Raw genomic sequence first — 24214 nt, forward strand, 5'->3', positions numbered from 1 at the left:
CCGGTGCGCGGAGGGTGGCAGTACGCGCAGGCGCCTCAGTTTGGTCCAACGGGGTTTCCGTGGGCAAACCCTGGGGGCTCTGGGGGCGGAGCGGACGACGAGACCGGGGACGGCGCGACGAGCTAGGTACTTGTCGATTCTGTTATCATGTATCCACCATATCGTCGAAGTTGTTGTCATGTATTTCTTTTCTTCGTTATGGACCTAGACTTGTTATGTTGAACTTCGTGTGATGGACGTCGACTTGTGGTGTTCGACGTGTTGGACTTCATGTGATGGTTGTAATGCACTTGTGTGGTTGTTATTGTGACATATATGTGAGATATATGTGATGTTGTGCGTTATTGTGATATATGTGGTGATGTTGGCGACAAATGTGATGAAATTGTGATATAAATGGTGCTACCGGTGCTTCTGGTGAAATTGGATTATAATTTGTGATTTTGCAGGGTTTTGATGCGAGAAAACAGAAAACAAAAGCAAAAAAAAAATTCCAACAGTCGGCAAAGCTGGGCAAAAAAACCCCAGGACAGAATCTTTGCCGACTGCAACTCCGAAAGCAGTCGGCAAAGAATATTTCAAAAAAAAAATTTCTTTCTTTGCCGACTGCCGAGCTGGCGGCCAGTCGGCAAACAATTTTTGAAAAAAAAATTCTTTGCCGACTGCCGAGGAACCAGCAGTCGGCAAAGCCTGCCGTCAGGGCTGACGGCGCCACGTGGCTATGCCGACTGCTGGCGTGGCAGTTGGCAAAGGATTTGCCGACTGTGTGCCACGTGGCAGTCAGCAAATCCACCTTTGCCGACCCAGGCTTTGCCGACTGCTCTTTGCCGACTGCCACGTGGCTTTGCGGTCGGCAAAGCCTTTGCCGACTGGGTTTATGCCTTTGCCGACCGGGGCAAGCAGTCGGCAAAGAGGCGTTTTCCTGTAGTGTTAGGAATTTAATAACGCAAGGGTAGTTTCACAAAAGTCGTCCCAATCAATGCACACTCTGCAAGGCTGTAAATACAAAATGAAGGGCACACCTTTCATATCTTCAGCTGTCACTGTTTTAGGATGGGAAATGCAAACTACTTCTATATCGTCTGTTTTTGCTATCTCAACACCAAATTTTCCTGGCGATAAGAAGCAATGCGTTGTCAGAAGTAGGGTATGTTAAATGTGTTGCCTCAAAAATGTTGTTGAAAATGAAGACTAATTGTGCCGAGCTTGCCGATTAATAATGTTTGATAAGGTTATATGGCTTCACTCACCACCCCAGCAATAACCACCAACAGCAATAGTCTTTCCTTCCTTCCTCAAAGCAGCAAAGAGTGGCTTGGCATCTTTGGCAGCTTTTACCTGTCAGTTTGATTGGATAATGTTAAAAATGAATTCATATTACGACGAGCTTAAGCTCAACTGAAAGGGATATGAGAACTACTTATGACAAGTGACAAGAGTCTAACATAAACCCACGACAACAAGTAAATGGAACAAACCGAGGAGTGAAACTTATTCCACTCTGTAACATTTTTGCTTGTGTCGTAAGGATCTCCATTAAAGAAATCCAGAACCACGACAAAGTATCCAGCCTCAGCAACTTCATCGGCGATCGTTCTGTATTATAAAACATAACTAAGAACTAATTAGCATTCAAGCAATTCAAGAGAGGCGTGTGCACGCTTTTGTTTATGGATTATGTGGTGAAAGTTCATTATAATGTCGCTATTTTAGGACTCCAACAACCATCCAATCAATAAAATGTACTGCTAGCTAACACATTTACAAAGCAAGATGGCTGAGCGTTTGGTCAGTTAATAAAACTGAAGATACTCTTGTTGACAAAGAACAGAGCCTTTTTTTTGTTTCCTCTTTCTCTGTTTCTTTCACGTATCGGCCAATGTGACCCCTTAAATTCTTCAAGTATATAACCAGCTCAACAAAAAATTTCTGTTGGTTCTGAAGTCAGAACATAAGTGAAAGATTACAAGGGGAACAAGAAGAAAGTCAATTAAAATCTAGGAATGGAAGTGAAGGTGAGACATGTTTGTATTCCTGAGTATAGGCCCCTCAAACCCTGAAGAAACCAGTCAAAGAAAACATAAAAGCCTGCTGTCAAAAACTACGGGGAAAAACAATCAAAGAGGTAGCGTACGTGATGATATATTATGGATCTATGCACCAACAGAAGGCGTCAGAGGCAAGAACGACGGCGCGGCCGGACTCGGCCGCACCTATGACGTAGGCTCTGAAGCCCCCTAGTAGGTCGGCGACGACCTCGCCTGACTCGCCGGCACGCAGAGACAGGTGGTCTGGCGGGTTGAGGAGGCATTGCGAATGCTGATGGTGAGCTGGGATGGCTGTTGCCACCGCAGCAAGCACGACGGCGATGAGGCAGAGGAAAACCTACACGGAGGCCACGGCGCTCAAACCTTAAGCTCGGCAGCGCCTGTTCGGGAGGCCGTAAACCATCGTGGATTATTTACTACTGGCTGGTTTGGTGTGAGAGAAAAACACTGTTCCGGCTGGAAATTTACGATCGTTTACGACCAAGCGAACAGGCTAGCAAGGTTATGTGGCGTGGACCGTGGAGAGACGCCAACTGGCATCCCACACCGACACGGTAGTTTTCATGTCGCCATCTCAGGGGCTTGAATTTGTTTATAAGGAATTTGAGAGATACGAACAGAACGCGAGAGCTAAATTAAACCACATAAGCTAGTGCCCCCACGTCTAGACGGATGGCCGCATCTGCACTCCATCTCCCCTGCGCATCTACATCCCGTGCCCGCCTACATGGGGCCTGTGCCGCCCGACCCACCCGACTGCACGTGGGAGGAGTCCCCGCTCACGCCCTCTCTGCTTCTCATGCATATGCACAGGGCCAGCAGCTAAAGTACATGACTACCATAGGTGGCTACGCCAGCATCGAGAAGAGGGGGAGGGGGCGGTGGATGCCCAGCCATCGCCGAGAGGAGGAGGAGACACCGAGGCAAAGGTGAGGCAGTAGAAAAGCGAAGACAGAGATATAACACCCGATCTACTTTTGAAACATCCAGATGCAACACATGATATGTCTGAAGGCAGATGAAACATGTATCTAAACACAAGCTGCAACACCCGATCTACTTTTGAAATATTAGATGAAACACTTGGAACATACGTACGAAACCGTTGAAACACTCAAAACATGCGTATGAAATACTTGCAAAAAACACCTAAAAACACTTCATATGTGTCAAAATATATGTAACATCTAGATGAAATACTTGCAAACATATATCTGGAGAACGAGATGAAACATTTGGAATATACACTTGAAACATATGTGTATAGCCATTGCAACATGTGCAACATTCCGATTTACTTTTGCAACATCAAGATGAAACACTTACAACATCCAGATGAAACAACTGAAACAATTAAAACATACTCTTGCAACATGGGCTTTGTTTGGACGAATGGAAGCATGCCGGCGCGGAGGTTGACGGCGGCGCATGGACCTCGTTGTGCTGTGCGGTACAGGCAACTCATCGTCGGGCGCGGCATCATATGATTCTCATCCCCCTTGCCTGCTTGCTGGAGCATCCATCGTGGAGGCTCGCCGGCTCACCAGCTCGGTGGAAGCGGTTGCGGCGAGCGGGCCGGCCACGATGAGGAGTCAGCACGGTGGAGGCGAGGGAGGCAGACTGGGTCCGGTGAGGAATGTGGAGAGGAGGAAGCAGTGCGAGGAGGCAGCGCGGAGGAGCCCACTAGGGCGGGGGCACGGCGTTGTAGGGGATCGACGGCGGTGAGGTGGAGTGGGGTGGGCAGATGGACACGGCAACGCGGGGAGGAAATGGGGCAACAAGCATCGGGACAAGCGAACGAGACGAGCGGATAGGGTCGCTGGGTGAGTGGCGTGTGCAGGAGTGTGTGATGGGAGGCGTCCATCCATCTGGACATCTTAATTATTTCATTATTGATGCTGGAAGGAACATAATCAAGTTGGACAACAGTAATCTATGATCGATCAGACGGCGCGAGGGAAGCGTGGTTCTGTTAGGTTTCATCCCACATTGGTAATTGATGGTGGGGGTGCATAACATATAAGGTGGGGGCAACCTTTACCTATCAAGCTAGTCTTTTAGGTTAAAGTAAGAGCATCTCCAAGAGTTCCCATGAATTTCTTCCTAAAAATCATAGAGTTTCCCAACTCGCCAAAAAGTATTGGGAGGAATAAACGAAACCATCTCCAATAGGTGCCAAGATTGGGAGGAATAAATAAAACCATCTCCAATTGGTGCCAAAAGATTGGGAGGTAGGATTTTTTGCGACTAATTGGGAGGTGTCATACCCGATTTTAAGGATAAAATGGGATGCAAAATCTTATGTGTGCCTAGAGATCAGTCACACACATAAGCCGACAAATTATAAATAGTATCATCATAAGTGTTTATTACATCACGAATAATAAGACATTCTTCACATAAATGTAGCGGAATTATAAAGAAAAATCTCTCGCGGAAGCTCCATATCACAGGCACGTCAACTGGTTGACCACAAGTCTAGTAATCCTCAGGAAAGTCGTCATTACCATAGCCATCTGTTATCCATTCAGGATTTTTATCCAAATAATGAAAATAAACAAGCGTAAGTACGTGTCATACTCAACAAGTGTAACATGGGGTTCATGAGGCTCAAAAGGCTTGACACAGGTTTAACAGCATTCAACTTTTAATTGTCATAATTTTAGCATAAGAGTAGCAACAAGTTATTTTAATCTCATAGTAAACATATGATCAATGTAAACAAGAATAATGAATAGCATAAACAGATAATTCTTAGTGATCATCTATTCCGTAAATGTTCCAAGGCCGCTCGTGACCATGAGCATGGCTGATATACCAGTTTTACACTGTGCAGAGGTTGTACACTTTCACTGTGAGTTGTGATACCCATATGCCCAGGTTAATTACTCTCAAAACACTTCCAAGGTGAGTAGGCAGGGCTCACTATGAAGCCTTTCAAAGGTTCATCTAACAAGTTAGGCTCATTAGATTCACTCGACAAACAGACATATAAACCCCCTGTCGAATGACACAATTCCATCACGGCTATACATATAAGAGTAGAGGCTATCCTATATCCGATTCGTCAAGCCATTCTTACGCCAATAAAGGTAACCACTAACAAGCTAGAAAAGGTCCTCATACTGAGCTAAAGCCAGAGCCATGTAGGCCTCACAGCTATACTGTAAGTCCCAGATGTTCACTTACAGATAAGTCCTTAGGAAGAGGAATCTGAAGCATTTAGAAAGTAGCTAAACACTCCAGCCCCCTGTTTCCATGTTGCTAAAAAATCATATTTTAATGTTTATTGCATATACCATTAGTCAAATTACAAGATCATGGTTTAATTGAGCACTAGCAAAGCTACCCAATACATATCCCATAGGAGGCAAGGTATAAGTTCAATTCTAGGGAATCCCTATCAAGGTGACACATGCATTATGAATTAAATGTATTAAAGTTGATAGGAAACAAGAATAATCCCATGCTATACTTGCCATAAACACAGTGCTCCTGTTGTTCCTGCTCATCAAAATAGTACTCTTGATCACCCACGAATTGTTCACCGTCTATACTCGATAATCACAGCAACATACAAGCATCCAGAAGCAATCATGCATAGCAAACAAAGGCTATAGATTAGAACAGTACACCAACAGCATAAAATCAAGATGAAAAGTTTGTAAAACGAAGATATGTCTCGCTATGAACACACAGACGTGAAGATCACAAAATCGAAGCTAAAACGAAGAAGTTATGAATTAAACTAGATTTCCTTTATTAAAATAATATATTAAATCTAACCTCAAATTTTAAAAGTTAAAAACATACTTAACAGTAGTATGAACTTGTAGATTACACAATTACAAATCTAACGCAACTTGAATGGATCAAATCGGAGTTAAAACGAAGATTTTATGGCTAAAACAAGATTAGTGGCAAAACTGGAAAATAGATGAAACTTGATTTTAGAATTTAAATTAATAAAATCAGATTTTAAACCGAACCAGGGACTGCGGGCATGAAAACAAAAAAATACAGGGGTTTTTTAGAAAAGATATAGGGGCAGCGGGTTCTATTCTAGAAAACATCAGGGGCTCTTTTGCAAAATAGCCGGTCGAACCGGTATGGTGAGATCTGGACCATTAGATCTGATTTGGATGGCTCGAATTAAATTAGAGGGGGAGAGAGTGCTACCGCCAGGGAGGAAATCAACGGCGGCGACGGCCATGAACGGCGGCGAGAAGATCGCCGGTGGAGCTAGATTGGGGCCTACGGACCACCACAGAGCAAAGCGAGGGCACAGGGAGAAAGAGGACATGACGATGAACTCACCTAGATGGAATACCAAGGCAGGGGACCGACGACGATGCGTGGTGGCTGTGCAGAACCAACGACAGCGGCGAAGCTTAGGGTTGCAGCTCAAAGCGAGGGCGGTGGCTTCGGCGTGTGCATAGGGGCGCTATTTAAGGGGGAGCTATGCGTGGGGCGCACGCCAGGACATGGCGTGGTGGAGGCAGACTCGGCAGCGGGGAGCAGTGTCCGTGCTGGACATGAGCTAGAGGAAGGGGACGACTCCGACCGGTGGACCCAGCATGTCAGCGGATGAGAGCGCGAGGTAGGGCTGTCAGCCAAACAGAGAGGGAGAGGGGAGCGCCCGCACTCGGGCTTAGGCTGCTAGCCGTGGCTTTGGTGGGGAGAGGGGAAGCAGGAGCAGGCCGACCTGCTGTCGGGCTTGGCCTAGAGGGGAGCTGGGCCACGGTGGAGGCATGGGCTGAAACGTCCTACAATGAGGAAAACCAGACCGGCGGTGAGGGAAAGAGCGGACCCAGGCCTACGAAAGCTAGGCCGAGCTGGGCTGATCGGGCCAAAATCATGGGAGGAATTGAGGGGAAAATAAAACTCCTTTCCAATTTTCTTAAAATATTTTCAAATCCAATTTAAACTCAAATTCAATTCTTTTGCAAAATTATTATTTTCCTAAATTTAAATGCTCACAAAAGGCATAATTAAGTCATTTCTCCTATTTTAAAATCATGCAAATTTTAGGGTGTTACAATTCTACCCCCTTAAAATAAATCTCGTCCTCGAGATTCAGACGATGCTTACTCAAAAAGCTGTGGGTATGTTTTTCTTAGATCCTCTTCTCTTTCCCAAGTAGCCTCATCTTCTGTATACCGATTTCACTGAACCTTACACATCTTTATAACTCGGCCCCTCGTAACCCTTTCTGCCATCTCCAAAATCCTGACCGGAAATTCCTCATATGCAAGATCTTCCTTAACTGTAAGTTCCTCTAACGGTATCTGCTTTTTAGGTACACGCAAACACTTCTTTAATTGAGACACATGAAACACATCATATACACCAGACAAACTCTCAGGCAGTTCCAACTGATAGGCTACTTCACCTCATCTCTCTAAAATCTTGAAAGGCCCAATATATCTTGGTGCTAACTTTCCTTTCATGTTAAACCTTCTCACACTTCTCATAGGTGACACCTTCAAGTAAACATAGTCCCCTATTTCGAAAACCAATTCTCTTCTCCTAGTGTCGACATAACTCTTCTGTCGAGACTGTGTCACTCTCAAGTTATCCCTAATCATCCTTACTTGCTCTTCTGCGTCTCTTAAAACATCCTGTCTGAACACTTGAGTTTCTCCCGTTTGATTCCAAAACAACGGGGTTCTACACTTTTGTCCATACAAAGCTTCAAAATGTGTCATATTGAGACTCTTCTGATAACTGTTGTTGTACGAAAATTCTGCATAAGGCAAACTCTTGTCCCAACTTGTATTGTACTGCAACACACAAGCTCTTAATATGTCCTCTAAAATCTGATTAGTTCTCTTAGTTTGTCCATCTATCTGAGGATGATATGTTGTACTAAAATTCAACTTTGTTCCCAACGAACTATGTACTTGTCCGGTATAGGTAGTCTTGACCGGTAAGAAGTGAGCAACCTTAGTTAACCAATCCATTATCACCCAAATTGAATCGTAACCTCTCTGAGTGCACGATAACCCAACAATAAAATCCATACCAACTTATTCCCACTTCCACTCAGGTATCTTTATTGGTTATAACAATCCTACAGGTATTTGATGTTCAGCTTTGACTCTCTGACATGTATCACATAAAGCAATATATTCAGCCACATCCCTCTTAAGCCCATATCACCAATATTTCTCTTTCAGATCCAAATACATTTTGGTACTCCTGGGATGAATAGAGTAAGCAGACTCAAGTACCTCACGAAGAATTGCATCTCGTATAGCCTTATTCTCAGGCACACATAGTCTTTCCCCAAACCACAGAGTTCCATTATCATCCATATGGAAGCCTAGTGCCTTGCCAATCACTATGTTCTCCGCTATCTCTTTCAACTTCGCATCCTGTAACTGGCCCTTACGTATTTCTTGCTTCAGTGTGGGTTCTATCACCAACTCCACTGCATTAGTGACAAAGCCCAAGTTCAGTTGCTCAAATTCAGCACACAACTCACTTGACATAGCTGCCACTTGCACCTCCTTGGCATAACTCTTCCTGCTAAGAGCATCGGCAACAACATTCGCCTTTCCGGGATGATAGTGTACCTCCAGATCATAATCTTTAATCAACTCTAACCATCGATGTTGTCTCATATTCAGATCCGTCTGAGTGAAAATGTACTTCAGACTCTTGTGATCAATATAGATATCACTCTTATGTCTGATAAGATAGTGCCTCCATATTTTTAGAACATGAACCACTGCTGCTAACTCCAAATCATGAGTAGGATAGTTTAGCTCATGCTTTCTCAACTGTAGAGATGCATAGGCCACTACTCATCCTTCTTGCATAAGAACACATCCGAAACCTTAATAAGATGCATCACAATAGATAGAGAAACTACAAATCTCTCCCACATCAGTTGGTGGTTTCCAATTCAACACATCTCTCACCTTGATTGGATCTACTACTATTCCACCATTAGAGAAAACATGGCCTAGGAAAGAAACTTCCTTCAACCAAAACTCACACTTGCTTCGTTTAGCATACAACTTGTGTTCCCTAAGCTTCTGTAAGACCAACCTTAGATGTTCAGCGTGCTCTTCTTCCGTTTTGGAGAATACCAATATATCATCGATAAATACCACCACAAACTTATCCAAAAACTCCATGAACACCTTATTCATCAAGTACATAAAGTATGTAGGTGCATTGGTCAAACTAAAAGACATAACGATGTACTCATATAATCCATACCTCATAGTAAAAGTTGTCTTGGGTATGTCAGTTGCATGAATCTTCAACTAATGATAACTAGAATTAAGATCAATCTTAGAGAAAACACAAGCACCTCTCAACTGATCAAACAAGTCATCAATTCTAGGTAGCGGGTACTTGTTCTTGATAGTAACCTCATTTAGTGACCGATAATCAACACACATTCTCTGGGTACTATCCTTCTTGTCAACAAATATAATCGGTGCTCCCCAAGGTGATGAACTAGGACGAATGAAACCTTTCTCCTGTAACTCCTTTATTTGTTTCTTAAGTTCCTCTAATTCATTAACCCCCATTCGGTGTAGACACAACAACTACCTTCTATTGACACTAAATCACTTCTTGTTGTTTCATCATCCAATCCATACCCAGAATCACATCAATACCGGATGTTCTCAACACAATGGGGCTCACTTTGAACTCTACCCCCCTTAAGGATAGACTAGTTGGAAGACAATGATAAGAAGCTTCCATACTATCTCCTGGTGAGTTTACTAATATGGGATCTTTCATGGCACATAAGGGTATGCTATGCGTTCTAACAAATGCTTGTGATATGAAAGAATGCAAAGCTCTAGAATCAAAAAGAACAGTGGCATGAGTGGAATTGACATCGAACGTACCGAGCATGACTTCTAGTTCCACAAGCGCCATCTCTATAGACACATGATTCACTTTTCCCATGTTGGGTGCTGGCTTCTGAGGCATTCCTTTTGGATTACTATGCTGACCCTGGGGCGTTAGCTGATTCTGCTTCCTGGGATAATGGTTAGCATAATGCCCGACTTCTCCACAATGATAGCATAGGTTGGGGGTGCAAGGTGCATTGGTCTTCATGGGAGTGTTGTTAGGTGTTCCCTGGCATGGTGTCTGCTGGCCACTCTGCTGCTGGGCATGTTGATTATCATTCTGCTGCTGGTACGGTGGATGGTTTGGGTTGTGCTATGGGGGGTACTGACCACGATTCCACTGATTGGGTGGTCCTTGGTACCTCTACTGGAAGCCTTGCGGAGGGTTGGTATGCGGACGGGTATTACTCCTAAAAGCATGTCCTTGAAGTCTCCTCATCTTGGCCTCCATCTCTTTGCGCTTATTGTCAACAACAATAGCGTGATTCACCAGCGTCTAGAAATTGGGGTGTATATTGGACATAAGCTGGAGTTGCAGACCATCGTATAGACCCTTGAGAAAACAGCCTTGCTTATCAGTATCATCAGCCACCTCATTCAGAGTGTAACGTGACAACTAAGCAAATTTGTCATGATACTCAGCTACAGACATAGATCCTTATTTCAGAGCTCTGAATTCCTTCTGCTTGAGCTCTATCAATCCTTTAGGTATGTGGTAGGATCTAAAATTCTCTCTAAGTTCCGGCCAGGTGATAGGAGGAGCATTAGTGGGACGTCCATACTCGAATGACTTCCACCAGTCTTGAGCTTCTCCCTAGAGTTGTCCTGACGCGTACAACACCTTTTGTTGGTCATTGCACTGCGCTATGTTGAGTTGCTTTTCCACTGCACGAAGCCAATCATCTGCTTCAAGTGGATCAGTGGCATGAGAAAACACCGGGGGGCGGCCCTTCCAAAATTCACCACGCTTGTCACGCGGTGCTCCACCAATTGGATGATTCTATTGATTCTGCACCAGAGCTTACATAAGTTGTGTCTGCACTGCCAGAAGTTGCTCAATAGTAGATGGCGGTGGTGATGGTGGATGTGGGGGAACACCTCCATGACCTCGGCCTCTTACTCTTCTAGACATTTGACATCCAACATAAATATTTAAAATTTAGAGATTTCCAAGTTATATGCACTTATAGAGATATAGAATACATTCTAAAAATTTTCTAGATGAGTTCCAACATCAGCAGCTCGGTAAAATAGTCATATCTCGAGTTCCAAATATCTAAAAGAGACTTTCTTTACATGGATGTAAATCTTAAGAAATTATCTACAACTTGTATTCAGACCACATGCCTAGATTCTGTCTTTAGGTTACTCAAAAATAGGACACCACCGAATCTGTTCTAGATTCCAGTTGCGCAGAAACTTCAACTTAAAACAGCTATATCTCTCAAACCAGATGAGATATAGGGGTAATTCTAGAGGCATTAAAAATATACTTAAGTCTAGATATTCCCATAAAAATTTCATAATTTTTGGTCAAGTAGATTTAGATTAGCATTGAGATAAGGGCGGACTACTCTAAAAATAGATCCGAGAGAACAAGATGTACCAAACCCAACTATTTATTTATTGACTCAAACTTTAATATTCCTAACTATGGAATTTGCGGACATGCCCACAAAGTTCTAGCACTCATTACAAAAATCCAACTCACACATAAACATAATAATAAATCAACTAGGCACACCAAAGTTCACACCACACCACTTGACTCAACTTGACCTGTGCTACTAACGTCTTATTACATAGAAAGGAACTCCAACACGCGAGGTTTATGGGGAAGCTTCTCATAAGTCCTTGGTAGGCTGAGGCTCTCTCTTTGGTCATTTATCACTCATTGGTACCTCTTAAGAGTCTCCTGTTGTGCCTTCAACTGATCCCCCAGTCACGGAATCTTCCCTACTAACTCACAGCCAAAGTGTACCATCACTTAGGTAGTTGGATCCGTGCCCTGAGGGTCCATCATTGCCCACTCCAATTCAGGGTGTTGGCAAGAGAGGAATCGATATTGGTCTTCCTTCATATCCTCAAAACGGCGGCCACAAAGACCCATGCAGGCTTCAGCAGCTGCATCTTCTATGTCATCTTCTATGGTGGCACGACGAGCATGATGCGAATAGCTTGCGTCCAGTTGATATGCTTCCTTCTCTTCATCCCTGATGGAGATGCATGCCCTAGTCTTCCAATAAGTGTCCTCTAGAGGGTGCTTATGTTCTTCGCAGACATACTCCACAGCTACGTCCCAATCAGCATAGTAGGTCTGAAGAATTCCCATAACTCGGTGGTGCGAAATAGAGGATTCACACCCCGGCTTGTACCAAATCTTTGTAGTCCATCCCATGGCAGGGCTAGGCTGATCTTCTTGAATGGTGTCCTCCTCCTCCTCATCATCAGACAATACAACGACTTCCACTTCTTCTTCGGGCTCTTCCTAGAATGGCTCAGGCGTAGATGCAGGTGATGGCGAGTCAACTTCTTGCTCCTGGAATTCCTCCTCCTCACGTGGCTCCATGGACTCATACAAGCCACGAGGTGGGTTGTAGCCTCTGGTGCTGATGCGAGCGGTCTTATTGGCATGAGACATCTATAGAATTAGATTTAGTTAGGTTAGAAGCAACAATTTTCATAACAGAGTAAGGCAAAAGAAGCATAAAATTTAGCAAATAACAAGAGTGAGATGGGAAGCATGAAATGAGTGAAGCAAAAGAGGCTAAAACAACCATTGCTAACTAGGCTTGCGTCATACAGTCAACACGGCTCTGATACTAATCTATCACACCCGATTTTAAGGATAAAATGGGATGCAAATTCTTATGTGCGCCTAAAGATCAATCACACACATAAGCTGACAAATTATAAATAGTATCATCACAAGTGTTTATTTCATCATGAATAATAAGACATAGTCTTCACATAAATGTAGCAGAAGTATAAAGAAAAATCTCTCGCGGAAACTCCATATCACAGGGACGTCAACTGGTTGACCACAAGTCTAGTAATTCTTAGGAAAGTCGTCATTACCATAGCCAACTGTTACCCATCCGGGATTTTTATCCAAATAATGAAAATAAACAAGCATAAGTACGTGTCGTACTCAACAAGTGTAATATGGGGTTCATGAGGCTCAAAAGGCTTGACACAGGTTTAACAGCATTCAGCTTTTAATTGTCACAATTTTAGCATAAGAGTAGCAACAAGTTGTTTTAATCCCATAGTAAACACATGATAAATGTAAACAAGAATAATGAATAGCATAAACGGATAATTCTTAGTGATCATCTATTCCGTAAATGTTCTAAGGCCGCTCGTGACCGTGAGCACGGCTGATATACCAGTTTTACACTGTGCAAAGGTTGTATACTCTCACTATGAGTCGTGATACCCATATGCCCAGGTTAATTACTCTCAAAACACTTCTAAGGTGAGCAGGCAGGGTTCACTATGAAGCCTTTCAAAGATTCATCTAACAAGTTAGGGTCATTTGATTCACTCGACAAACAGACATAGGAACCCCCAATCGAATGGCACAATTCCATCACAGCTATACACATAAGAGTAGAGGCTGTCCTATACCCTATTCGTCAAGCCATTCTTACGCCAATAAGGGTAACCACTAACAAGCTAAAAAAGGTCATCATACTAAGCTGTTGTTCCTTCTCGTCAAAATAGTACTCTTGATCACCGACAAATTGCTCACCGTCTATACTCGATAATCACAGCAACATAGAAGCATCTAGAAGCAATCATGCATAGCAAACAAAGGCTATAGATTAGAATAGTACACCAACAGCATAAAATCAAGATAAAAAGTTTGTAAAACGAAGCTATGTCTCGCTATGAACACACAGACACGAAGATCACAAAAATCAATGCTAAAACGAAGAAGTTATGAATTAAATTAGATTTCCTTTATTAAAATAATATATTAAATCTAACCTCAAATTTTAAAAGTTGAAAACATACTTAACAGTAGTATGAACTTGTAGATTACACAATTACGAATCTAACGCAACTTGAACGGATCAAATCGGAGTTAAAACGAAGATTTTATGGATAAAACAAGATTAGTGGCAAAACTGTAGATAGATGAAACTTGATTTTAGAATTTAAATTAATAAAATTGGATTTTACCCTGAACTAGGGACTGCGGGCATGAAAACGAAGAAATACAGGGGTTCTTTAGAAAAGATACTGGGGCGGCGGGTTCTGTTCTAGAAAACTTTAAGGGCTCTTTTGCAAAACAGCCGGCGGTGAGATCTGGACCGTTAGATCTGATTTGGATGGCTCGGATTAAATTGGAGGGGGAGAGAGAGAGTGCTATCACCGGGGAAGGAAACCGACGGCGGCGGCGGCCATGAATGGCGGCGAGAAGCTCACCGACGGAGCTAGATTGGGGCCTATGGACCACCACAGAGCAAAGCGAGGGCACAGGGAGAAAGAGGAGATGACGACAAACTCACCTAGATGGAATACCAAGGCAGGGGACCGACAACGACGTGCGGCGGCTGCGCAGAACCGACGGCGGCGACGAAGCTTAGGGTTGCGGCTTTGCTACGGCTCGGAGCGAGGGCGGTGGCTTCGGCGCGACTGGATGGAGGCGGTGGGTGCATAGGGGCGCTATTTAAGGGGGGCCGTGCGTAGGGCGCATGCCAGGATGTGGCATGGCGGAGGCGGACTCGGCGGCGGGAGCAGTGTCTGTGCCGGACACGAGCTGGAGGAAGGAGATGACGCCGACCGGTGGGCCCAGTGTGACAGCAGATGAGAGCGTGGGGTAGGGCTATCAGCCAAACAGAGAGGGAGAGGGGAGTGCCCGCACTCGGGCTTAGGCTGCTGGCCGCGGCTTTGGTGGGGAGAGGGGAAACGGGAGCAGGCCAACCTGCTGCCGGGCTTGGCCTGGAGGGGAGTTGGGCCGCGGCGGAGGCATGGGCCGAAATGGCCTGCGACGAGGAAAACCGAACCAGCGGTGAGGGAAAGAGTGGAGCCGGGCCTTTGGAAGCTAGGCCGAGCTGGGCTGCTCGGGCCAAAATCAAGGGAGGAAGAGAGGGGAAAGTAAAACTCATTTCCTATTTTGTTAACATATTTTGAAATCCAAATTAAACTCAAATTCAATTCTTTTGCAAATTTCAATCAAACCAAAACATCACAAATAAAATATGCAGTAGCATGTATGCACATACATGTATGTCGACCTATATTTGATTTTATTTTTAACAAAGTTATTATTTCCCTAAATTTAAATGCTCACAAAAGGTATAATTAAATCATTTCTCCTATTTTAAAATTGGAGGGGGAGAGAGAGAGTGCTATCACCGGGGAAGGAAACCGACGGCGGCGGCGGCCATGAACGGCGGCGAGAAGCTCACCGACGGAGCTAGATTGGGGCCTATGGACCACCACAGAGCAAAGCGAGGGCACAGGGAGAAAGAGGAGATGACGACAAACTCACCTAGATGGAATACCAAGGCAGGGGACCGACAACGACGTGCGGCGGCTGCGCAGAACCGACGGCGGCGACGAAGCTTAGGGTTGCGGCTTTGCTACGGCTCGGAGCGAGGGCGGTGGCTTCGGCGCGACTGGATGGAGGCGGTGGGTGCATAGGGGCGCTATTTAAGGGGGGCCGTGCGTAGGGCGCATGCCAGGATGTGGCATGGCGGAGGCGGACTCGGCGGCGGGAGCAGTGTCTGTGCCGGACACGAGCTGGAGGAAGGAGATGACGCCGACCGGTGGGCCCAGCGTGACAGCAGATGAGAGCGTGGGGTAGGGCTATCAGCCAAACAGAGAGGGAGAGGGGAGTGCCCGCACTCGGGCTTAGGCTGCTGGCCGCGGCTTTGGTGGGGAGAGGGGAAACGGGAGCAGGCCAACCTGCTGCCGGGCTTGGCCTGGAGGGGAGTTGGGCCGCGGCGGAGGCATGGGCCGAAATGGCCTGCGACGAGGAAAACCGAACCAGCGGTGAGGGAAAGAGTGGAGCCGGGCCTTTGGAAGCTAGGCCGAGCTGGGCTGCTCGGGCCAAAATCAAGGGAGGAAGAGAGGGGAAAGTAAAACTCATTTCCTATTTTGTTAACATATTTTGAAATCCAAATTAAACTCAAATTCAATTCTTTTGCAAATTTCAATCAAACCAAAACATCACAAATAAAATATGCAGTAGCATGTATGCACATACATGTATGTCGACCTATATTTGATTTTATTTTTAACAAAGTTATTATTTCCCTAAATTTAAATGCTCACAAAAGGTATAATTAAATCATTTCTCCTATTTTAAAATCATGCAAATTTTAGGGTGTTACAGGAGGTAGGATTGAGAACTTTTGGATACGTGTTTTGTCTATTCTTGCCAAAAATCCTAGATTGTGAGGCTTTATTGGAACTCTTGGAGATGCTCTTAGGCCCAAGGTCTTGGTATGTTCTGAGCTCCGGTTGACCTAGACCGAGGGGCGCCGGCTTGTCCGTATAGAGCGAGCCCACAACATATAAGGGAGATGGTTAGGTTTAGGGTCACATCGGTAATTGATGGCAGGGAGTACAACATATAAGGTGGGGCAGCCCTTATGAGACTAATCTTTTGCCTCGTCGTACGCCTAAGGTCTTGGTATGTTGTGTGCTTCGGTGGACCTAAGCCCACAGATCGGGCCAGATTCTGCTACGCACCATAGCAGGATTTTCTTCCCCAAGCGCCGATCGGAGTGTCTTGTTGCTACAGCTGCTGCGATAGCGTCATAATTTGTTTATTTGCCATTGACGGCCAGTAGCACGTGCTAGGATCCTCGACCTTGTTCTTCTCGGCCAACGTTGCTCGTGAGGCCGTCAATGATGCCACACGTGCTTGTACCTGGAGCCGTGGAGCTGGTCGTCCATCAGATCTACAAAAATTGGTCTGGGCTTGGATTGGGCATCGATAGGATCGGGCCTAGATAATACCCATAAAAAAAACTAATTATGTCTCTAAAAACTTCCCTTCCCTGAGCGTCCACAACAGGCGACTCGGAATTAAAAGCCCGCATTCACACCTTAAAATTTTAATGAAATTAATTTGATAAGATTCAAAATGTCATAAAGGCACTATGTATTAATTAGTGTGCTAAGGTAAAAGCCCCACCTCAAGTTAACATACAGATTATTAAAATACACGTTACACTCAATGGCTAAACCCATTTCAAATCAATATACATGTAACTATGATATAGTGAAAAATCAACATCAACCCATGGTTCAACCCATTCAAACCAACAAAAAGAAGAATCAAATCTCAACCCATCCAACCCAATTTTCTAGTAAACCCAACCGAGCCCAACTCGCTAAGTAAATCGTACCATTTCCACCCATGCAAAGTACACCCACTTAAGAGCCCAATCTATTATTAAACCCATTTCAACACAACCCATTAGCATCATGTGTTTAAGTTCACAATGCGATTGGCCGATTGCAAAGAGTTATTATTCTCTTTAATTCAGTAGGAACAACCTTGTACATGCATGTCTGTAGTCTTCACTTTAAATATTTGTTGAACCAGTCAAGCATGTAAGCAAGAGCTTCTTCAGCGGTTCTGACAGCAAAGGGATCCGTGGTATTATATCTGCAAGCAAATCCATGTGCAACTCCAGGAAAGATCTTGGCGAAGTATGGAATCTGCAATCATTGACAATGCCACAGATGTTCATATATAGGTGTAATTGGTATCCAGTGTTACTGTTGTTAGTAGGAACTCACCCCATTTCTTTGACGCAAGGCATTCACGAACTGGTAAACTAGTTTTGGCGGTGTGGACGTATCATTCTGAGCTCCAAGGATCTCAATTGGGCATTTGACCTCTGAGTTTTTGGAATAATTTAGATTACGAATTTATTAACTCAAGACTAGTTTCACAAAAGTCATCCCAAGCAACCAATGCACAATGCACAATGCAAGGCTGTAAATACAGAAAATGATGGGCACACCTTTCATATCTTCAGCCGTCACTGTTGAAGGATGAGAAAGGCAAACTACTTTTATATCGTCAGTTTTTGCTATCTCGGCACTGAATTTTCCTGGCAAAAAGAAACAAATGTTGCAAGAATTATTATGTTAAATGCGTTGCCTCAGAAAGTATTTTGAAAACGAAAGTTAGTGTGCCAAGCTTGGCGACTAATAGTGTTCGATAAGTTGATGGCTAGGCTCACCACCCCAGCAATAACCGCCAACAGCAATGCTCTTCCCTTCCTTCTTCAAAGCAGCAAAGAGTGGCTTGGCGTCTTTGGCAGCTTTTACCTGTCAGATCGTTTGGATACTCAATGAATTTATTTTTAACTCATGATAAAATGTGATGCAACATATTGTTAACAATGAATTCTTGTTACGATGAGCTTAAGATGAAAATTGAAAGGGGTACGAAAATTATTTATGACAAATAAATGGAACAGACCGGGGAATGAGACTTGATCCACTCTGAAATGTTTTTACTTGTGTCATAAAAATCCCCGTTGAAGAAATCCGGCACCACGACAAAGTATCCAGCCTCAGCAACTTTATCAGCGATCGTTCTGTATTATGAAACATAATCCAGAGCTAATTATCACTCAACCAATTAAAGAGGGGCATCCTTATGGATAATGTTGTTTCTTACTTTGCAAAACACTATATAGTGTGTCTCATATATAGGTCAATTTAAAGAATCCAAAGCATGGTTAGTTTACTCTTGAACACAAATTCACAAAATCAAGCATCGGTGAGACATTAAGTAAGAGAAAGAAGTGGATATTGTAAAACGAACTTTCTCATTTTTGTTGAGATGTTCATTCATCAGGAAGTGGATGAAATTGCTCTTTTAATTACATATTGGATTGTTCCTTTTGAGTTTGCGAGACTGTTGTTCTTGCCCTTCCTGTGAAGGGCAATTGTGATTTTACCCCTCCTTTTGTCACCACTACGGGACAGCCTGGCTTTGCCGAGTGTCGCCGGCTTTGCCGAGTGCTAAATGTCGGGCACTCGGCGAAGACCGGCACTCGGCAAAGCTCTCTTTGCCGAGTGCTCGGCACTCGGCGAAGACCGGCGCTCGGCAAAGAGCCTCTTTGCCGAGTGCCGGGCACTCGGCAAAGGACGGCCCTCGGCAAAGAGCTGACGGGGGTACTTGCCGTCAGCTTTCGCCGAGTACCCCCGTTAGGCACTCGGCAAAGAGTCTTTGCCGAGTGCCAGAGTTGGACACTCGGCTAAGTTTGTTTTTTTTTTGTTTTTTGCCTCTAAACTTTTTCTTCAACCCTTACACGTTAAGTTGAAGTACATCCTCAAATTTGGCACATTTCTCGATCTTTTTGCTATATATCCTTAATTTATTTCATTTAATTGCATTTTTCCGGGAAATGTAAGTTTGAACTGCAGGTGCATCGAATCTTGGAATTCGACGAGTGGAAAAATGATATTTGCGTTACTTATTGTATTTTGAGGCCGTTTCCAAGAGCATGCCCGAAGTTTCAAACATCTCACGCACGAAACATAGCAACAAAATTGCGGGTGAAGTGTTTTTTAATTATATAAAATGCAAACGAAGTTCGAAAATCATGAAACTTGGTGACGTGTCTTTACATCACATGTGGAGGCTATGGTAAAAATTTGAGAACATTCGTGCACGAAATGTTCTCAAATTTTTACCATAGCCTCCACATGTGATGTAAAGACGTGTCACCAAGTTTCATGATTTTCGAACTTCGTTTGCATTTTATATAATTAAAAACACTTCACCCGTAATTTTGTCGCTATGTTTCGTGCATGAGATGTTTGAAACTTCGGGCGTGCTCCTGGAAACGGCCTCAAAATATAATAAGTAACGCGAATATCATTTTTCCACTCGTCGAATTCCATGATTCGATGCACCTGCAGTTCAAACTTACATTTCCCGGAAAAATGCAATTAAATGAAATAAATTAAGGATATATAGCAAAAGATCGAGAAATGTGCCAAATTTGAGGATGTACTTCAACTTAATGTGTAAGGGTTGAAGAAAAAGTTTGGAGGCAAAAACAAAAAAAAAATTATGCTGACTCTTTGCCGAGTGCCTAAAGGGGGTTCACTCGGCAAAGGTGAAAGGTTTTTAAAAAAAAAACGCGGACGATTTCGGATTTTTTTAATCTGAGCTTTGCCGAGTGCCAGAGTGCCTTCCTGACCCGGCACTCGGCAAAGACGTCGTCAACGGCTGACGGCCAATTTTCTTTGCCGAGTGCCGTCCTGGCACTCGGCAAAGCCTTTGTCGAGTGCCCGACAAACGACACTCGGCAAAGAACCCTTCGCCGGATGCGGCTTTGCCGTTTGCTCTTTGCCGAGTGTGGCACTCGGCAAAGCCTTTGCCGAGTGCAATAGGGCCTTTGCCGAGTGCCTGGGGCACTCGGCAAAGAGCGCGTCTCCAGTAGTGCACGTTGTATTTTTTACCCTCATATTTTGAAATTAAAGGAGTAATTTTCCCTCACTCTAAGTGTTTGTTGAGTGTTGGGAGATTAAACAAATAAAAAAGATAGAACCACATGGCACGACCAAACTCCCTTCCCTTCCCTTATCTTGTCATTCACATCACACTGGTTCGGTCACGCATAAAGTGACCCATCTAAACTGAACCCTAGCCCAGGCGGTGGCAGTTCGTGTATAGAGTTGAGGTGCCCTTGGAAGTAAAGGCTTGTGGTGCATGCGCAGGACATGGCTAGAGTCATACTGAATGCTAGCTAGGTGCGAAGAGTTGCACAAATATGGGCTGGGCAGTTGGATTGAAAAGAGGAGCCGGCGGTAGGAGGCGCAAGGATGAGATAGCTATAGAAGCAGGAGGCACACGACTGCGACCTGCGCTCAAGGATGAACTTGTGGTCGACCAAACGCATGTGCAATGGGCCAGGTGATCAGTGGGACAAGGTTGCCTATTATTAGCTATGGAAGACAAGTCTATTGAGGAAAACAACAATCCAAATGAAAAGGAGGATATATGATGATGATGCTGAGACATATTCACTTATGGCAGTAAGTGATGGCAGTTATGACATTGATGTGGCTGCATCATCTGACTCTAATGCTTGGTTACTCTGACCCTAGGTATGATCATCTTATATTTTCCTATGATGTTGTTGATCCATGTATTGATGAGAATGTGGTGTTCCCAGGAGTGGATCAATGCAAATCATAAGTTACCAAACATGTTATCTTGGATGACCATTCTTTTCTAGACCGTGAAAAAAGACAAGTACGAGAGAAGTATGCAAGAGAGCCGATGAGGGTTGCAAATGGAATTTTTGCATCTTCAAGAAAGATGTACATTGGATGCAAGGTGAAATTAATTTCTTTCTTACTTTTTTCATTAAGTTAAGTTCATCAACTTCTTGCATTCTTTTGCATTCCCTTTGCACTAAAAAAATGTGTATTATACGTTTGTTGGTTAAGACGAGTGGACCTAAGTACTTTTGTAGTCTATTTAACAAATGTGGTGAAACATTGGTGTTGAATAAATAGGTAGCTAACAGAGTGGTGGACTTGTTGAGGATGACCCTAAAATAGGACCATATGAGTTGCAGGATATGATGTGTTAAAATAAGTACTCAATGCATATTCTATATGACAGAGTTGCCAGAGGAATACTGAGAGCATTAGACATAGTATGTGGGAAGTAGAACAGCTATGACTTGCTTCCTACCTATTAATTAAGATGAGCTTATAAGATCTGTACCTAGCAGCATTGTTGAGCTCGGCACGAAAGAGATCAATTGAGATGTGTGTTTTGGGACGTTCTTTGTTGCTTGTAAATCAAGCATTGATTGGTTTTTGCAAGTTTGACGACCCTACATTGCCATGGGTGCCACTTGGCATTGGGTATACAGGATGGTCATAAGTTAAAATTAAAATGGTTTATCTTACTACTATGTTGTATTGTTTGTAGACCGAGGTAGTAACTCATTAGGTGGCGAAAGTTCAGCCTATGAGGTTCCTATTTAATGACGCCATGTCGCCAACGACCATCCAATCTATAAACAAGTTCTAAACTTAATAAAAAAACCGAAAGCAAGTTGGTTGTGTAGTTCTGGACGCTCAGTTGTTTACTTGAAGTCCCTTAAAACTGAAGATGCTCTTGTTGACCGAGAACATAGCCTACTGTTTCTTTTATCCTTCTTCTTTCTTTCTTTTATTGGGACTGACAATAGAGTACTTATTAACCACGGTATTTACCTAAATGCAGTATTATTTCGTGGCTGCTCGTCCATTTCGGTGAGAAATTCGTTCATCAGGGAATGGCCGAAATTGCACAAGACTATTCGCACCTACTGGACTGCTTCTTTTGTCCACAGAATATTATTAGCTCATAATGCAATTGTTATCTAGAAATATTATGATAATGCCAGTGAACCTGTAAAATAAAGGAAACACTTGAGCATTCAACTAAAATTCTTCAATTTTATGCAGGAACCGACAGTTTGCCGTCTGAAGATATGTTCCAATATTTATGGTTTTTATTATGTCGCCTAGTACTCTGCGTATATGCGCGCCTTTGTATAACCTTTATGGATTAAGTGGTGAAAGTTCATTATAATGTCGCTATTTTAGGACTCCAACAGTCAGCAATCCGCTCAATAAACAAGTAGTACTAGCTAACAAAAATATACTCCTATAAAGCAAGTTGGCTGAGTGCATGCTCAGTTGTTAATAAAAATGAAGATGCTCTTGTTGACAAAGAACAGAGCATTTTCTTTCCTTCTTCTTTCTTTCTTTTTCAAGACTGACAATAAAGCCAATTTTTTTAACCACGTTATACATTTGACCTAAATACTTTATCAAAAAAAATTGACCTAAATACAGTGTTCTTCCCAAAGATTCTAACCATGAGCCAATTTGAGCCCTTGAATTCTTCAAGTATATAACCAGCTTAACAAAAAATTTCTGTTGGTTTTGAAGCAGAAGTGAAAGATTATAAGAGTAACAAGAAGGAACTTAATTAAAATCTAGGAATGAAACTATGGAAGTGAAGGTTGAGACCAAGGTATGTTTGTATACCTGAGTATAGGCGCCTCGAACCCTGAAGAAACCAATGAAAGAAAACAAATAAGCTAGCTGTCAAAAACCACGGCCAAAAACAATCAAAGGTAGCGTACGTGATGATAGTTGGATCTGTGCACTAACCGAAGATGTCGGAGGCGAGAACGACGGCGCGGCTGGACTTGGCCGGGCCAGTGACGTAGGCTCTGAAGCCCCCTGGTAGGTCGCCGACGACCTCGCCAGACTCGCCGCCACGCCGGGACAGGTCCGGCGGGTTGCCGAGGCATTGCGAATGCTGATTGTGAGCTGGGGAGGCTGCTGCCGCCGCAGCAAGCACGACGGCGACGAGGCAGAGGAAAACGTGCGCGGTGGCCATGGCGCTCAGTCAGACGACCGGAAAGCTCGGCAGCGCTTCTTGCGGTTGATAGCTGTGTGCCACGCGCTGCTGCGTCGCACGCACAGAACCTAACTAGCGGCTGGTTATGTAGCGCTGAGAGCTAGATGCCATCACACCGAATGGTAGTTTTTATGTCGCCATCTCAAAGAGGATTTCAGCTTTGTCGTTTGTAAGGTCTTCGGGATAAGAACAAAACACGACAGCTAAACTAAACCACAGAAGCTGAAAGGAGCTTGGTGAGCAAGTTGCATCGAGACGGTGAGCTGTGTTGTCCCTCACAGCAGCTGGTACCGTTGACATTGGATCGCTTCGTAGTGATAGTGTTTTAATTTGTTTTCTTAACAAACGTTAGTGGTTCGGTTGCCACTGTTCAGTCATGATACATCCTCCGTACTTTTTTACAAGTCATATTAGAAAGCTTCGTCCCAAGTCAAACGCTTCGTCCCAAGTCAAACGTTACTATTTTTTATCATTTATTTCATAGAATCTTTATAGTTTCACAATATAATGAATTATATATTATGAAAGTGTTTCTTAGAGTGAATCTAAAAACATGTCTTATGTCGTAAACTTATATAATTTTTTGAAATTGATAGTCAAAGATACAAATGTTTGACTTAGGACAAAGCTAATACGACATGTAAATAAGAACGAAGAGAGGAAGTGCTGCATGTTACTCATTTATACTATTATATTGTAACACACAAGAGTTAAGATGAGGTGGCACTAAGAGAGAATAGACCTTCAGTTTTTACCTTTAGTCCCGGCCATAGTTGGGCCCGGAACTAACTGGGACTAATTGGGACTAATGCTCTCATAGTTGGGCCACGGATTTTAGTGCTGGGTGGTGGCCCAAC

The 24214-nt window shown here is 43.7% G+C and overlaps 2 protein-coding genes across 2 annotated transcripts; both read right to left on the bottom strand.

Annotated features, from left to right (window-relative positions):
• Positions 1-962: 962 nt before the first annotated feature.
• LOC136532658 (endo-1,3;1,4-beta-D-glucanase-like) lies at positions 963-3567 on the bottom strand (the record flags this gene model as incomplete). The annotated part of the gene is made up of 6 exons (XM_066525260.1): positions 3375-3567; positions 3249-3262; positions 2153-2385; positions 1479-1596; positions 1251-1338; positions 963-1112 (listed from the first exon to the last, which is right to left on the bottom strand). Coding segments are annotated over exons 1-6 (796 nt in total), but the record flags the coding sequence as incomplete, so codon positions are not given.
• Positions 3568-17317: 13750 nt separating this feature from the next.
• On the bottom strand, positions 17318-23483 carry LOC136532659 (endo-1,3;1,4-beta-D-glucanase-like). Its single transcript, XM_066525261.1, has 7 exons — positions 23105-23483; positions 22979-23000; positions 18387-18504; positions 18145-18232; positions 17923-18012; positions 17696-17796; positions 17318-17614 (listed from the first exon to the last, which is right to left on the bottom strand). Exons 1-7 carry the CDS (start codon positions 23334-23336, stop codon positions 17474-17476), a joined length of 792 nt encoding a protein of 263 aa, XP_066381358.1. The 5' UTR covers positions 23337-23483; the 3' UTR covers positions 17318-17473.
• Between the last annotated feature and the right edge of the window lie 731 nt (positions 23484-24214).

Source organism: Miscanthus floridulus, unplaced genomic scaffold (genome assembly GCF_019320115.1).
Source record: "Miscanthus floridulus cultivar M001 unplaced genomic scaffold, ASM1932011v1 fs_684_1_2, whole genome shotgun sequence".
Classification (NCBI taxonomy): Eukaryota; Viridiplantae; Streptophyta; class Magnoliopsida; order Poales; family Poaceae; genus Miscanthus; species Miscanthus floridulus.

Coding starts and splice junctions, on each gene's coding strand:
- LOC136532659 (XM_066525261.1), bottom strand. CDS start 23,336: ATGGCCACCGCGCACGTTTTCCTCTGCCTCGTCGCCGTCGTGCTTGCT. Junction 18,505..22,978: donor TTCGAGGCGCCTATACTCAG/GTATACAAACAT, acceptor TTCATAATACAG/AACGATCGCTGATAAAGTTG. Junction 18,013..18,144: donor TGGCGGTTATTGCTGGGGTG/GTGAGCCTAGCC, acceptor TCTTTTTGCCAG/GAAAATTCAGTGCCGAGATA.